Source organism: Malus domestica, chromosome 02 (genome assembly GCF_042453785.1).
Source record: "Malus domestica chromosome 02, GDT2T_hap1".
NCBI classification, from domain to species: Eukaryota; Viridiplantae; Streptophyta; class Magnoliopsida; order Rosales; family Rosaceae; genus Malus; species Malus domestica.
This window is the reverse complement of record NC_091662.1, coordinates 28,796,869-28,813,309: the sequence shown is the minus strand read 5'-3', so window position 1 is coordinate 28,813,309 and position 16,441 is coordinate 28,796,869. Positions and strand designations below refer to the sequence as shown.

Sequence of the window (16,441 nt, the reverse complement as noted above, 5' to 3'; positions counted from 1 at the left end):
ACTTCACTAAGATGTGGTACTTCTGGACCAAGTATTAATTTATCTTTACTCTCACGAAGATAAATGATTATTCTTAGTGTTTTCATCATATGAGTATTCAACTCATAATCTTCAATCCATATGGTTCTTTTAATATCATAAATATCATGGATAAGATTCGTGTTGGTAGATTGTTCGATCTGCAGCTCGAGACAATAATTCCTTCAACACTTTATAATTTTTCTAGACTCTTCAGGAGTCCCAATTTAATATCATCAACTCTTCAAGAGTTCTAATTTAATGTCATTGACTCTTGCAAGAGATTTTAGTATGTTGCAACAATATCATAATGATAGTACTCACTAAGGCAATTTATATCATCCATTGATATTGAGTACATAATTTATGCTTTACCCTTCGGGGCCTTACTTCAAGCAATTTGAATCATTCAAGGATTTTCTACACTTCATGACACATTTTCCTTTGGAATTTATACAGAGCAATTTGCTCCCATGTATATTTGAGGGATTTACTTATGGAGATATGATGTGGGTGACTCACAACCCTTCATATATAATTCTCCATTTATATGAACTCGTTTACAACCTTGTGTCATATCATGTAAGTGTATTACACTGTATTACAAATGCCCATATATAATCTCCTTGGTTCAACATCTTTTGGCTATTTGTATTGTATTCAAATATATATAGGTTCATTTGCCCACGTTCTTACAAAATTGTAATGGAATTGCCTTTCTCCATTTTGGCCAATAATTTTCCTTTTGTCGACGAACAAAAGAACGTGACTCAATATTAACACAGCTCATTGATGAATTTAGTAGGTACTTGTAAAAACCAAAATTACCATTGGTTATCATCAATCCGTGATCCCATATTCTCATGTGTATGCGCATGCATAAAAGCTTTTCATTTCTTTGGATATCAATTGCCTCTTCAAGGGCATTACACTATCTCTTCCAGGATAGTCATAGTTTAGAGAATGCGGATCATAACCTCTTCTTAAGCGTTATAGAGCTTGGATTTTAATCTCCACTTCCAAGAGTTGAGTCATTTAGAACCTATACGTCAATCATGCTTCATGCATGAGACATCAATATTCCCATGTCTGTGGATTGTCCTATCTGGGACGTGTATCCACGCGGCGACTGTCATGCTTCTGGCATGCAACAGTTATGCTTCGGGAATGCAATAGTTCAGTAGTGCCATATTATTCTTCTTTCGAATAACTGAACCTTTTGAGTCTAAAAATCTGCCACGCTTCAGGCGTGCAACAGATAAATCATTTACTGTCTCATTATTTTATCCAACAGAGACATCAATTCTTGTAGGCACATTTGCAGTAAGTATATATGATTTCATCACTTTCGTTGCATCATTCAATTATTCATATTTCATTTTCTTATTGATTGCTTCGTGAATCAAAATAAGACAAATTCTCTTCGTTCTTCTGGAACGGTCTTTTCTCATTATTCTTTTGGAATGATATTTTCTCATCGTTCTTCTGGAACGATATTATTTTCTCCCCCTAATGGCAGGAAAATTGTCTTATCAAAATGACAGTCCGCAAACCATGCGGTAAACATATCCCCAATCAAGAATTCCAAATATTGAATAATAGATGGTGTTCAACATCAATGCCTAAACTGCAATGATGCCTCATTTCAGTACGTTGTGGCAGTCTTACAGGCACATAGACAACACAACCAAAAACTCGTAAATGTATAATGTTTGGTTGGTTCCAAACCCGAGTTGTACTGAGAAGTATTGATGGTCGGTAACATGTCTCAACCGAATTAATAATGCATCATGTAAAATTTACATGTCCCCATGTAGAAAATTGGCAATTTCGTTTTCATGAGCAGAGTGCGGGAAATCAATTTCATTCGCTTAATAAAGGCTTCTGCTAAACCATTTTGAGTATGGACATAAGGAACTTCTGGTCCTTATTTAATAGTCTGTAAACTGAGACTCTTATGGCTTTTATTACAATTAAGTTAAAGCACTGCGGCACTTCAAACTTATGGTACTCATCTAGGAACTTCATGTCCTGATCTTCAGGATCAAGGGACTTCATGCTAGATCCTTTTGTATGATGGAACTTCGGGTCCAATCATTTTATATGATGAGGATCAAGAAACTGCAGGTTCTGATCTGATCAAGGAACTTCAGGTCCTGTATATACTCATAGTAACAAAAGATAAGTACAATAAATAAATTAAAGCAATAGACGGTAATTCCAGCCATAATGAATAAATTGCATTTAAGTAAATAAAATTTGTGACAAGGGCTTTAATTCAGCACCATCAAAACTTAAAGCAATAGGCGGTAAAACCGTCCATGGTAAATAAATTGCTTTAAAGTAAATAAAGCTTGTGACAAGGGCTTTGATTCAGCACCATTCACATAAATATCAAAGCTTTAAAGCAAAGGGTAATAATTCTACCCACTATAAATAAATTGCTTTAAATAAATAGAACTTGTGACATGGGCTTTAAACCAACACCATGCACATAAATATGCCAAAACAGAAAATGCAATGATTAAGTCCTCATGTTTTGCTTTTTCATTTTCTTGGTCTACCACTTCTTTTGTTTCATCCCTTTTATTTTTATTATTATTTCACAGTTCGAAGTCATTTTGGTTACTCAGTAAATAATAGTAACAATAAGTTCCAATTGGGGTTCCTCCTCCGGTGAGTTTCGAAAAAGTCGAAACGGTTCCCATAAGTTTTGGAGTCAAGAGTGTCTGCAACTTATGAGAAGATCAAACCGTTAGATTTAGTTCAAAATTTAGTATGATATGGATAAGAGGATACCAAACAACTTTCGTGAAGAAACAATATCGATTTGAGCTACCGAAATGGAGTTTTGGTACTCATAAGGTGGCTGCCCAGTTTTCTGCGGAAATTGGAAACTGGTTTGGTATTTCAGACATCTGCCACGATCGCACCGTTAACATTTTCTGAAATTTTGATATGTTGTAGATACTGAGCAGACGAACAACTTTCAAGAAGAAAGTATTTCAATCCGAGGTCCGCAAGTTGGAGTTCCGAGGCTATTTACATGGCTGTCAAATTCTCTTGCAAATTTTTAGTCTTTTACTCTTTTGCTTCTGCAAAGGATGATATACAGTCATATAACAATATATATAGTTGCTTCAAGAAAATCAATTGTACTGAGATTTGAAGATGAAATGAAAATTGTTTCTTATCTGTGAGATTCCAGCTGAAGGAGGTGAACAGGATTTGTGGCGTTGTGCTTTCCACTGACATGAGAGCTTCTCGTGCTGATAACGTGTTGTAAAATCGACTGTGGGTGCAGTGGAATAAATGAAACAAGACACAAATTTTACGAGGTTCCTCTACAGTCAGTGTGACTGGAGTACGTCATCGGGGCAGCAGTGGTGCTTTCATTATAATTTAGAATAATAGGAGTACAAAGATAACTCTCTCTATTATCTCCTCTTATCTTCTTCTATTTTCTCTCTTCCTCTTCCTTCTCTCTCTTCCTCTTCCTTCCTTCCTCTCTTTCTTTCCCGTGAACCCTTCACATTCATCTATCTTTGTTGTGTTTCATAAGGCTTGTTTTTATACAAGTAAATCACATGCTAAATAGTGGAAGGGCAACTTGCCCATTATTTGAGTGGACATCCATTTCTACAACAGTATTGAAAATTTTTGGTTTTATTTGACTTTTTTCTGCTCGATGGCAATTTCGTAAATAACATGAAGTTGGGTTAACATATTTGGGTTAATCTCTGTTAAGGGCAAGGCCGAAAGAAAGATTTGATGTTGCATGTTGGGCTTTATTTCAGCCCATATAATTTAATTTTTATACGTTACTTTTGTTCTTTTTGTTAAATATTAAGTCATTTTTATTAAATAAAAGTGGTGAATTATTTTTAGTTAGGAAAAAGTTGATTCAAACATTTTTTTCATTAAAGCTCTTTAAATAATAAGACAACCTATAATTTATTTAAAGAAAAAATTAATGAAAAATATTTGAAAACTTTAAGTTTTAACAATAAAAAAAAATAAAAGGTAAAATGAACAATATCATAAACTTTTCGTTAAAGTTCTTATATTTTTAAACATAAGTAATTATAACGTAATTGTTTTTACATCGTTGTCCCTAAATTCAACCGAACTCCCAACAGAAGCAGAAGAAGAAACAAGACAGAGTACAAATGACAAATCAGAATTCTTCATCTTCTTCCCCGCTCATAATTCTAATTCTTCTACTAGTATTCTTGCTCTTCTCTCCCACCAATACAAATGCCAAGTCTCATCGCCCAATCTCTGTATTCCAAATTCCTCTTCTTCTTCTTCTTTTTCTGTCAATTTTCTTTTAATTTCTTATCTGTTTCATTGTTTGTGGGCCTTTTTATTTTTGAATATTAATTCTGAATTTATGGTGGGTTTTTTTTGGGTATATTTGACAGGATATGGAGACAAGGCAGAAGAAGAGCCAGTGTTATGCTGACATTGAGAGGTACATCCACCTCCTTCTCTCCTTTTTTTAATTTCCCATTTTCTTAAATTTACTATTTCTTTCTTGCAAATTAGAAAAATCTGTGACAAGGAAAAGAGTTTAATTTCTGTTTTGAGCAATGGATCTGTGATTAGATTGCGATGTGATTTAACCCCACCAAAATATTCGAATTATTATTATTAAAGAAATCGTTTTTCCCCACTCTAATTGTTTTAACTTAATGGAACAAGAATTCTTTGATTGTTTTAACTTAATGGAACAAGAATTTCTGCTTTTGGTAGTTGTATGAGTGATATGGCCTACCTGCAAACTGTATTGAATTAAAACTGCTTGAGAAAAATTCTTCCAATGCATATGCAACATGCTTTAAAAGATGTGATGATGGACTGGCACGCGGGTTTTTGCAAATGTGTAGTCTCTGACTGCCCCGTTTTGTTTTTGATGATCGGAGTAGCGGACTGTGGGGTTGGCATTGCAAGTCTTCTTTGATAGCAAAAGAGAATTGTGCTTTGCGATGCCTTTCTCCGACTTGCTATGAGCTTATCTACGAGAGTGATCCGGTAAGATGGATAGTATTCAGATTCTCTGTTATTGGATTCAACATGTTACATTTCTTATTTTACATGGGGTGTGTTTTCATTGTAGCTCGAAGAAGGTGAAAAAGATATGATTAGGGGCCAAGAGTTCAAGTATTGTATGCATAAGTAAGTTCCATGTCTTTATGGATATGAAATGTTATTGCTAATTCAGTTTGTGCAAAGTGAAGATTATATTTTTTTAGGATTTCATAAGACCACGGTTACAAACTATTTACATAGCTGGATTTCTGTTAGGGTTCATTTGTGGATACATTAAATAGAAATTTTTTAACAGTGGAAACACGTGTTAATGCAAAAAATTACTGAGCACGTCAAATCACCGAGTTTCTTATTCCTTCAAAAAGGCTTTTATCTATTTTGTTTTTTTTTTTCCTTCTGCCAACTGGTTCACTGTGAAGGTGAAAAGCCTAGTCTTTGTTGGATTAATGTTGGTTGGGTTTCGCATTTGCTGGTATAAGCAGGCTTGTTGGCCAATGTTGATACCTCTAGTAAACCAACTGTGTCCAGGCTTTCTTAGCTTGGGAACCTTCTCCGTTAAGACTTTTCGTGGCTTGGTTCCAATGGGGTGATTGGTGTAGTGGAGGATTAATTCGGGATTGGCATGTTAAATGATTATTGGTTATATTGCTAAGAAAAGGGTTGGGGAGGTTCTCCATGCTGAGCTTTGGGCAATGTATTATGGTTTGAAGATGGCTAAAACAAGAAACTTTTCTCATCTGATTCTGGGATGGATTCTTCTTTGGTCGTCAATCTTCAGTCGTGGTTTTGCTAGCATTAATCATCTTCTTTACGGTGTTTGTCTCGGAGTGTAGAAATTTGATTCAAGGGAACTGGAATTACAAGCTGCAACATGTTCATAGAGAACGTAATTTTGCAGCCTACGGGTTAGCCAAGTTGGGTCTGGGAGAGGTCGCACTTGGTGTGATGGCAAGTGCCTTCGCCCATGAGCGGTAGGTCTCGGGTTCGAGACTTGGGAGCAGCCTCTCCATAAATGGGGGTAAGGCTAGCCGACATTCACCTCTCCCAGACCCTGCGTAAAGCGGGAGCCTTGTGCACTGGGTACGACGGGTTAGCCAAGTTGGGTCTAACAAGTGAGATAGATTTTCAAGAGCTTGCGGAGCCTTTCCTGATTTAGTACAAGCTACTGTTGATAATTGTTCTGGTGTTGCCAGAGCTAGACAGTTCTTTAGTTTGCTTTTCTCTTTTTCTCCCTTGTAACCGAAAAATTATGAGCACACTTTTTTTCCTCTTAGATAAACAATATACAGGAATAAATTTTTAGGCTACTTATATCAGTGTAATTTATTATATAGTATCCAAAAACTATATGCCTGTTTGTGTGCTTGGCTATAAAAAGGATGAGCTGCATGTCGTCGTAAGCAAACAGGCTTAGCATAGGAATGTTTTCTGCAGATGTTTCAAGCCTTATTGGCAGATTGCTTGCCTCTGCCCTATTCCTTAAGTTTCTGCCTGATTAGCCAGGTTAATCGCGGCATTTGATCATTTTGGTGCTTTCATAAAAGTTTCTAGCTTCTCCTCCAACCATTTCTTTCTTTCGTCATGTTAATCTTGCAATTTCCCACCGACTTAAGAGACAGTTTACGTACATACATAACCGCATCATGGTAATTGAGGAATTAGTTTGGGTTGTTTTGTAACTCTCGATTCATGTTGCCTTGCAGGTTATCTTTGGGGGAGAGCCTTGAGGGTATCAAGGGTACATTTAATTATTAAATATTCAGGTGGCAATGTTGCTTGTAGAATAAGTTCATAAGAAGCCATGGATTTCTTCTCCACTGGAAAAAGAAGAAAACAGGTAACACAGAAGTCGTACTTCATTTCCCAGTCATCTCTTGGTTGTCTCCCCTTGCATGTGGTGCAATGTTCTATGCACACCAGGTTCAGGCTGTCCAGAGTGCCTGACATTACGGCTTATGTTCTGTCTTCAGCCGACGTGGAAATTATCCGTGTGATTACGAGAATGTTTCTGACTTGTTCAATAGTTACTGTAATGTGCTTGAACGAAGCTGAGGTTAGCCTAATCATAATCGGGACACCAATATTTTTGAATTTCAGTATGAGAAAGCATACATCTGCATATCATCTTGTTACAGATGAAAACTTGTCAAATTACGACGGAGAGAGCTTTATAATATTAACACACACAAAGTAGCAGTTGACTGCATTGTAGCATTTCAGAGGTAAGAGTTATGGATTATAGGTCTCAGACTCACAGCTACACATGATATAAACATAACAAAAGCAAAAACTTGTCAAATTATGTAATCAGACCACTCAGATATAAAGGAGGTATGGTCCATAGACTCCCCTGGCACATCCTCATGTTTAGAGGGCCGCTCCTTCCCTCCGACCAACCTTGCCGGATTCCCCACCGCGGTTGTCCATGGTGGCACATCGATAAGCACCACTGACCCCGCCCCAATCTTTGCACCCTCACCGATCTTCACGTTTCCCAGAATTGTTGCACCTGCACCAATCAGTACACCATCACCAATCTTTGGGTGCCTGTCTCCACCCACCTTTCCCGTCCCACCTAGTGTCACGTGGTGCAATATTGACACATTGTTTCCTATAACTGCCGTCTCCCCAACCACAACGCCCGTCGCGTGGTCGAACAGAACACCTTTACCGATCCTTGCAGCTGGGTGAATGTCCACGGAAAACACATCCGCGATTCGTGACTGGAGTGCCAGTGCTAGTGGTTTACGTGACTGACTCCACAACTTATGCGCCACTCGCTGAGCCTAACAAATGAACACAAACTATTATCTTTTCTTAAAATATCCGAAAAACGAGCACAACCATAGCAATTTTCATGATTATTATATAAAATTAATCCAAAAGGCAATTATAAAATTAAACTAATTCATATTTTGAAAACTAGTAGTTGCTATGAATGCAACATTTGAATTTGACTATTTACCTGACAGGCCAGGAAGCCCTTGTAATTGAGTAAACAGTGAGAGAACGAGACGCAAGCAGGATCACGTTCACGTGCAGCGAATAGATCAGCGACCGTGGCAGCGCGTAGAGAGGAATCAGAGGAAAAGGCATCGAGGAATAGATCATAGAGGAGCGTCGAGAGGAGAGTGGACGAGCACAGCTTATTCCCCAAGTGAAACGACAGTGAGCGCTCCAATGATGAATGCGAGAGTATTGTCGAGTACAAATAGCTTGCGAGTGCTGGCTCAGACTCAGCGTCACGTTTTACCTCAGTTTTTATCTGGGCCCACACCTGCACCTCGCCCTCGGCTTCTGATGACTCGTGCAAAGGCTCGCCTGCTGGCATCTTGACCACAGATGGTGGGGTGGAACTGCGTAAAACTTATGCTAGAATATGACACCACTTCTGTCATTACATTACCACACAAAATTAAGTTAGTCTACTTTACCATCATAAATAAAACACAGATCACTACATTGTTACTTTTCCTATGATCACGACATTAAACAAAAAACTTAACTTCATGAAGTTAATCTTGTCATTCGAAACATATACAGACTACTATCAATTCATGTTTGCAACGGGCAGCGTAAAATAAAACCCAAAACTGCAACCGGAATATTATTTGTAGAGTTATAACTAGTCCACTTTCAGAGTTCAAAGACTTTAAGAATCACATTCTGCAGACAAATTAAACAAGTTACTTGATTAGAATTGTTTTTTATCAACTTAGTTTGAGAATTTCTGTTTCCTTGACAGAAGTTTGTTTAGGCAGGATTACGCATTTGAACAACATACATCCTCTGCCCGAAAGTTACTGTTGAAACACTCTATTTCTGTCCATCCCAATCCCGAATCCCTACTTACTTTGGCCTATATACAGGCACACATCCCGATAATACAGTCAAAACTTAAATCCATCTAACCATCTAACAACGAAAGAAGTCAGGCAACTGGGAAGATTATTAATGCCTTCCTAAATCACTATTTGCTTGAAAACTTAGTAATTAAGGTAAAAATCAGGCTAGCAGAAAACACCTAAAACAATTGCAAAGCTTCCCTCCACTTATTCTGGTTAAAGAATTGATTTCCCATTTCAAGATGAATGAAGAATATGGTGGACTCTGATATTCTTTTTGTTGATTACATGCAATCTGTGGAATCCGCAAGGAATTGGAAAATAGAAAGAAAAAAAGAGATCCAAAACAGAGATCCTCTGGCCCTAAACAAGATCAAACGAAAAGACATAAAAATAATGAGGAGGATCAATTCTTGCCCACACCGAGTTGTCCAAATTGGCTATGTCAGAAATTTCCTATTAGAGCATGGAAATAAACCCACTTCATCCACAAGAAATGACAAGATGTGAAGGTGAGATGGAAAACCCTTAAAGGGACAGAAACAAAGACCTGTCAAGACGGAGAATGCAGATAAATAGCAAGAAAAAATGCAGAGGATTTACAATGAGGTTCCCTGCTCCAACTAGGACAGCTTGTTTGACGATGTCTAAATAGGGAAACTCTAAAAGCAAAAATGGAAGTAGAATGATAGCATAATTGGGTCATTACGTGACTTAGGGCACTCAAAGTCTGCTAAGACAGAAAAAAGATTCATATGAAATGATGCCAAAAGATTTCATTGTTAACTGAATTTTATGATCCGAGGCAGCAATATAAGTATGTGGAACAAGAAGACATTCCTTGTTTAAAGTATTCAAACGGAACTTCAAACTAAAGTTGGCCAGCTTCAGAATGTTATCTTTATGTTGCAATTGCAGTAGCAGGATATGTTAGAGCAGAGAAAAACTTATGCTATCATAATCTCTCCGTCTCTCTCAGCTTCTCGAAATGTCAATTAAACAGACAAATAGGGTACCTCATAACTAACATTCCTTGTTTAAAGTATTCAAACGGAACTTCAAACTAAAGTTGGCCAGCTTCAGAATGTTATCTTTACGTCGCAACTGCAGCAGCAGGATATGTTATAGAGCAGAGAAAAACTTATGCTTTTGTAATCTCTCTGTCTCTCTCAGCTTCTCGAAATGTCAGTTAAACAGACAACTAGGGTATCTCATTACTAAGAGCACCTAAAGTTTCCAATTTAACAGCGCCAGATATAACAGAAAGTTAGAGAAAATCAATTTTTTTATCTTCAACCAGATTCTTTAATACCCTTGTAATCTCTTGAGTCAGTAGAATATGATCGAGAAACCAATTTGCTAAACAGAACTTGTAATACAAAATCGGCCTTTAAATCATCGTTAACCCCTATAAACACCAGCCAACAAAACATCTCTTTCAAAAACTACATAAAATTTACAAATAAATAAAACCCAGTTCTCAAAATTCAAAAGCTTTATGCAAGCTAGAAAAATCAAATTCGGGTTGTAGTTGGTCCAAAAGGAAAAACAAGTAGAAATAAAAGCTCAAAGAATGTCGAAAAAAAGTAAAGATAAATCAGCTAACTCAATTACAATTGAAAATCAAACTGAATTCTGTGTTCACCGTGTTCGTGAATTGAGATTACCTCACTGCCGCCGATAATCAGATTGCCGGGGACGACCGCCGGTTGCCGGTGGAGGTTGGAGGCTGATGGGATTGACGATTGATAAAATGTAATCACCGCATGTAAGGGCCGAAGTTTCTTCTTAGTTGACGGCAAACTAACGTTACCGTCTATGTTGATAAACAAAGAGAAGCAAAATATTAATTTTATAACCCTAAAAAAATAATATAATAATTATATATATTAATTTAACAATTTTATACCCTTAAAAACTATAATAATTATATAATATATATATATATATATATTAAATTAAATATTAAAAATTGGTGATCATTGGATCAGCTTAAATATACATACCATTCAATTTCTTAAGTGTTATACGTACAAAATAAATAAATTTAAACATACTTAATAAATATATATATATATATATATATATCATTGAACTTGATGGAATACGAATTCTACGAAACTAATTTCAACCATCTAACCGTCAAACTTGTTTGTATATGTTTCGAGATCGCATAAGCAAAAAATCGCAAAAAATAAACATTCAGAGATCAAGTAACGGGACAAAACTTTTTTACGATTCTAAACGAAAAATCACGATTTAAAGGTTATTTTAACTCCGATTTTGATGATTTTTTACAGCTACATTCCTTGACCCTACATGAATACAATGAATGAATTCGATCTTCAATTTAAAATATTTACACTAGTGGATACCACAAAATCTTATGTTATACTTAATGAAAATATGAATAAACTCTTCAGTGTTAGTGAATCTATCGTTTTGAGGGGATACGCAAACTAATTTCAATGATCCAATCGTCAAACTTCGTTGTATATGCTTCAAGATCGCATATGCTAAAAATCGCAAAAAACAAACATTCAAACATCAAGTAACGGGACAAAACTTTTCGACGATTATCAACGAAAAATCACGATTTAACGGTTATTTTAACTTCGATTTTGATGATTTTTTATTCCTACATTCCTTGACCTTATACGAATACAATGAATGAACTCGATCTTTACTTTAAAATATTTATATTAGTGGATACCACAAAATCTTATGTTATACTTAATAAAAGTATGAATAAACTTTTAAGTGTTAGTGGATCTATTGTTTTGATGAGATACGCATTCTACGAAACTAGTTTCAACGGTCTAACCTTCAAACATGTTTGTATATACTTCGAGATCTCATACGCCAAAAATTGCGAAAAACAAACATTCAGAGATCAAGTAACGAGACAAAACTTTTCGACTGTTATCAACAAAAAATCATGATTTAACGGTTATTTTAACTCTGATTTTGATGATTTTTTTACAGCTACACTCCTTGACCCTATATGAATACAATGAATGAACTCGATCTTCAATTTAAAATATTTACACAAGTGGATACCACAAAATCTTATGTTATACTTAATGAAAGTATGAATAAACTCGTAAGTATTAGTGAATCTATCATTTTGATGGGATACGCATTCTACGAAACTAATTTCAACGATCCAACCGTTAAACTTCGTTGTATATGTTTCGAGATCGCATATGCTAAAAATCGCAAAAAACAAACATTCAAAGATCAAGTAACGAGACAAAACTTTTCGACGATTATCAGCGAAAAATCACGATTTAACGGTTATTTTAACTTCGATTTTGATGATTTTTTATTCCTACATTCCTTGACCTTATACGAATACAACGAATGAACTCGATTTTCAATTTAAAATATTTACACTAGTGGATACCATAAAATCTTATGTTATACTTAATGAAAGTATGAATAAACTCTTAAGTGTTAGTGAATCTATTGTTTTGATGAGATACGCATTCTACGAAACTAGTTTCAACGGTCCAACTGTCAAACATGTTTGTATATACTTCGAGATTGCATACGCCAAAAATTGCAAAAAAACAAACATTCAGAGATCAAGTAACGGGACAAAACTTTTCGACTATTATCAACAAAAAATCATGATTTAACGGTTATTTTAACTTCGATTTTGATGATTTTTTTTACAGCTACACTCTTTGACCCTATATGAATACAATGAATGAACTCGATCTTCAATTTAAAATATTTACACAAGTGGATACCACAAAATCTTATGTTATACTTAATGAAAGTATGAATAAACTCGTAAGTGTTAGTGAATCTATCATTTTTATGGGATACGCATTCTATGAAACTAATTTCAACGATCCAACCGTCAAACTTCATTGTATATGCTTCGAGATCGAATATGCTAAAAATCGCAAAAAAAAAACATTCAAAGATCAAGTAACGAGACAAAACTTTTCAACGATTATTAACGAAAAATCACAATTTAACGGTTATTTTAACTTCGATTTTGATGATTTTTTATTCCTACATTCCTTGACCTTATACGAATACAATGAATGAACTCGATCTTCAATTTAAAATATTTACACTAGTGGATACCACAAAATCTTATGTTATACTTAATGAAAGTATGAATAAACTCTTAAGTATTAGTGAATCTATTATTTTGATGAGATACACATTCTACGAAACTAGTTTCAACGGTCCAACCGTCAAACATGTTTGTATATACTTCGAGATCGCATACGCCACAAATTGCGAAGAACAAATATTCAGAAATCCAGTAACGGGACAAAACTTTTCGACTATTATCAACAAAAAATCATGATTTAACGGTTATTTTAACTCTGATTTTGATGATTTTTTTACAGCTATACTCTTTGACCCTATATGAATACAATGAATGAACTCGATCTTCAATTTAAAATATTTACACAAGTGGATACCACAAAATCTTATGTTATACTTAATGAAAGTATGAATAAACTCGTAAGTGTTAGTGAATCTATCATTTTTATGGGATATGCATTCTACGAAACTAATTTCAACGATCCAACCATCAAACTTCGTTGTATATGCTTCGAGATCGCATATGCTAAAAATCGCTAAAAACAAACATTCAAAGATCAAGTAACGGGACAAAACTTTTCAACGATTATCAACGAAAAATCACGATTTAACGATTATTTTAACTTCGATTTTGATGATTTTTTATGGCTACACTCCTTGACCCTATATGAATACAATGAATGAACTCGATCTTCAATTTAAAATATTTACACTAGTGGATACCACAAAATCTTATGTTATACTTAATGAAAGTATGAATAAACTCTTATGCGTTAGTGAATCTATTGTTTTGATGAGATACGCATTCTACAAAACTAGTGTCAATGATCCAACCGTCAAACATGTTTGTATATACTTCGAGATCGCATACGCCAAAATTGCAAAAAACAAACATTCAGAGATCAAGTAACTGAACAAAACTTTTCGGCGGTTATCAACGAAAAATCACGATTTAACAATTATTTTAACTCTGATTTTGATGATTTTTTACAGCTATATTCCTTGACCCTATATGAATACAATGAATGAATTCGATCTTCAATTTAAAATATTTACACTAGTGGATACTACAAAATCTTATGTTGTACTTAATGAAAGTATAAATAAACTCAAAGTGTTAGTGAATTTATCATTTTGATGGGATACGCATTCTACGAAACTAATTTCAACGATCCAACTGTCAAAGTTGTTTGTATATGCTTCAAGATCGCATACTCCAAAAATTGCAAAGAACGAACATTTAGAGATCAAGTAATGGGACAAAACTTTTCAACAGTTATGAACGAAAAATCACGATTTAACGGTTATGTTAACTTTGATTTTGATGAGTTTTTACAGCTACACTCCTTGGCCCTATATGAATACAATGAATGAATTCGATCTTCAATTTAAAATATTTACACTAGTGGATACCACAAAATCTTATGTCATGATGATCAATGAAAATTGAGGATTTTGCAAAAGGAATAACATACAAGGTTTGAGTTCCATTAGCAAGGTTTAAACTTTTGAGAAAGGCTTCACAACCTTGAAAACAAAAACTCTTTCATTTTGCATATCTTTGCACATTTAATATTTTGTAATAGGCTAATAGTGTATGAATGTTTGTTTATTAGGCTCTTATTTTCGAGTGTAGATGTAGTACTTAAATGACAAATGTGTTTTAATGTTTTGAAGTAATATTTAGGTGGCAATGTGTGGTATGTGAAAATTTAAGAAAAAAAATATATTTTTCTTAACGGGTCATAACGGGTCGGGTCACTTTACCCTTTGGGTAAAGTGACTCGACCTGTTAAGGACCCGTTACGATAATGAGTGTGACACGACACGATCCGTTAAGATAACAAGTGTTACACGAAAACAACATGAACACGACATACACGACCCGTTTGCCAGACCTAAGTGTAAGGTTATAAGCTTAACAATAGATTTCTCATGCCTATTAATTTACCATAAATCCGAACCGATCGAACGCTAGCTAAAAGAAGATAAGTAGCTCTTCTATCGAGAAAAAGGGCCAGGGGAGAACATGTAGCGACTTGCTTAAATTTAAATGAAAACTAATAAAAATGGCTTGAAAACTTTGAATTTTAATCAAAATGACAAAAATGTGTTGTAAGTGAATAGTACCAGGAGTGACTTTTTAGAGAAAATGCCATTTAACGTTAGTGAATAGTACCAAGAGTGTTTCGCTAAAACTCCCTAAATTTAAAGACTACACCAACTTAAATATTAAATACTAAAACAACTAATTATAATAATGATCTTTATATGCCATTGTAGGAGTATAGCTGGATATTGTAAACAACTTCCGTTGGGCCATAATTTCCCTCTTTTTCCTATCAAAATATGCATTACTCATTAGATTATAATTCATAGTGTCCCTTTCCAATGTTCCTACACTCATCTATTCTTGCATTTGTTTTGCCAATTCTTCGTGTCTACGCTTCCTTTCTTCCACATCAATGACATTTTGCTCCGTCATTAAGCGCAATGAGGAGGCCATTTCCTCTCGAAAGGCTAGCTCCTCATTTTCCTTTTCCTTTTCCTTCAACTTTTTAGCCTTGTTTCTTCCCATAGCCCTAGGTCTGGAAGATTGAGACTCGGAGATGAATTTTATAGCCTTGTTTATTCAATGATAGGAGATACTTCTTCATCCTCAACTGTATACTTCTTCATCCTCAACTGTATTTGAGGAAACATTTCCAAACATCGGCGTAGGACCAAATCTTTCTTAAGGTGGATCTTGAATTAACACCCCACCTTTTACAAATTTCCCAACAACCTTTGATGAGTAAAGGGTTTTTTTTCATGTCATCCATATACAATTGCTCCGCTTGGCGTTCCTAGAAAATATAATTACAAAAATTAAAGGAAATTAAATGTAATATAATTAAATATTTAAAAGAACTTGTGAAAACACTTACTTCGTTGTATAGATTGGCTCCTCTTTCATATCTCATTTCGGCCCTTATCACGGCTTGATGCCATTTATTCAAAAACTTGGATGAAGATGTTTTTTTTTTTTGTTTGTTTCCATCGTGAAGAACAACTCTTGTGGTTTCTAGGGCTCGGTAGAGTTGTGCCTTTGTAGAACTCGTAGTACTTTTTGGACGTACAAGTCCAAATGCCTTCATTTGTTTGAGAAACACCCTTGACACTATCTTCCAAGACCCATTTATAAGCCTGCAAATAACTTCATTTTCTCCAAGACTTTCCTTTGGTTGAAGATGTAGCCATTGAAAAAAATTAAAGGAAAGATTATTGGAGGAGGTAAGAGAATAGAATGTGAAGAATTGAAAAAAAATGAGGTAAGATAGTATGGAATTGTGAGAAATGATGTAGAAATGACTTATGTATTTATAGGAAAAAAAAATTAGAAGTTTTAATTTTTTTTTTAAATTTCGTCTGAAAAAAAAAAAAATCAAATTTCAACGACTACGTATATGACGTCA

The 16,441-nt window shown here is 34.9% G+C and overlaps 2 protein-coding genes across 4 annotated transcripts; one reads left to right on the top strand and one right to left on the bottom strand.

Moving 5' to 3' along the window:
- Positions 1-4,127: 4,127 nt before the first annotated feature.
- LOC103407276 (uncharacterized) lies at positions 4,128-7,166 on the top strand. Of its 2 annotated transcripts, XM_029093920.2 has the most exons (5): positions 4,128-4,301; positions 4,443-4,492; positions 4,947-5,052; positions 5,138-5,196; positions 6,774-7,166. In XM_029093920.2, exons 1-5 carry the CDS (start codon positions 4,188-4,190, stop codon positions 6,823-6,825), a joined length of 381 nt encoding a protein of 126 aa, XP_028949753.1. In that variant the 5' UTR covers positions 4,128-4,187; the 3' UTR covers positions 6,826-7,166. The 2 variants fall into 2 exon arrangements, with proteins under 2 accessions (XP_028949753.1, XP_028949756.1); XM_029093923.1 differs by lacking the exon at positions 5,138-5,196.
- A 47-nt stretch (positions 7,167-7,213) lies between these two features.
- Positions 7,214-10,840, bottom strand: LOC103407278 (serine acetyltransferase 5-like). Of its 2 annotated transcripts, none has more exons than XM_008346221.4 (3): positions 10,583-10,840; positions 8,036-8,461; positions 7,214-7,856 (listed from the first exon to the last, which is right to left on the bottom strand). In XM_008346221.4, exons 2-3 carry the CDS (start codon positions 8,399-8,401, stop codon positions 7,365-7,367), a joined length of 858 nt encoding a protein of 285 aa, XP_008344443.2. In that variant the 5' UTR covers positions 8,402-8,461; positions 10,583-10,840; the 3' UTR covers positions 7,214-7,364. The 2 variants fall into 2 exon arrangements, with proteins under 2 accessions (XP_008344443.2, XP_008344444.2); XM_008346222.4 differs by having other exon boundaries at positions 8,036-8,458; positions 10,583-10,709.
- Between the last annotated feature and the right edge of the window lie 5,601 nt (positions 10,841-16,441).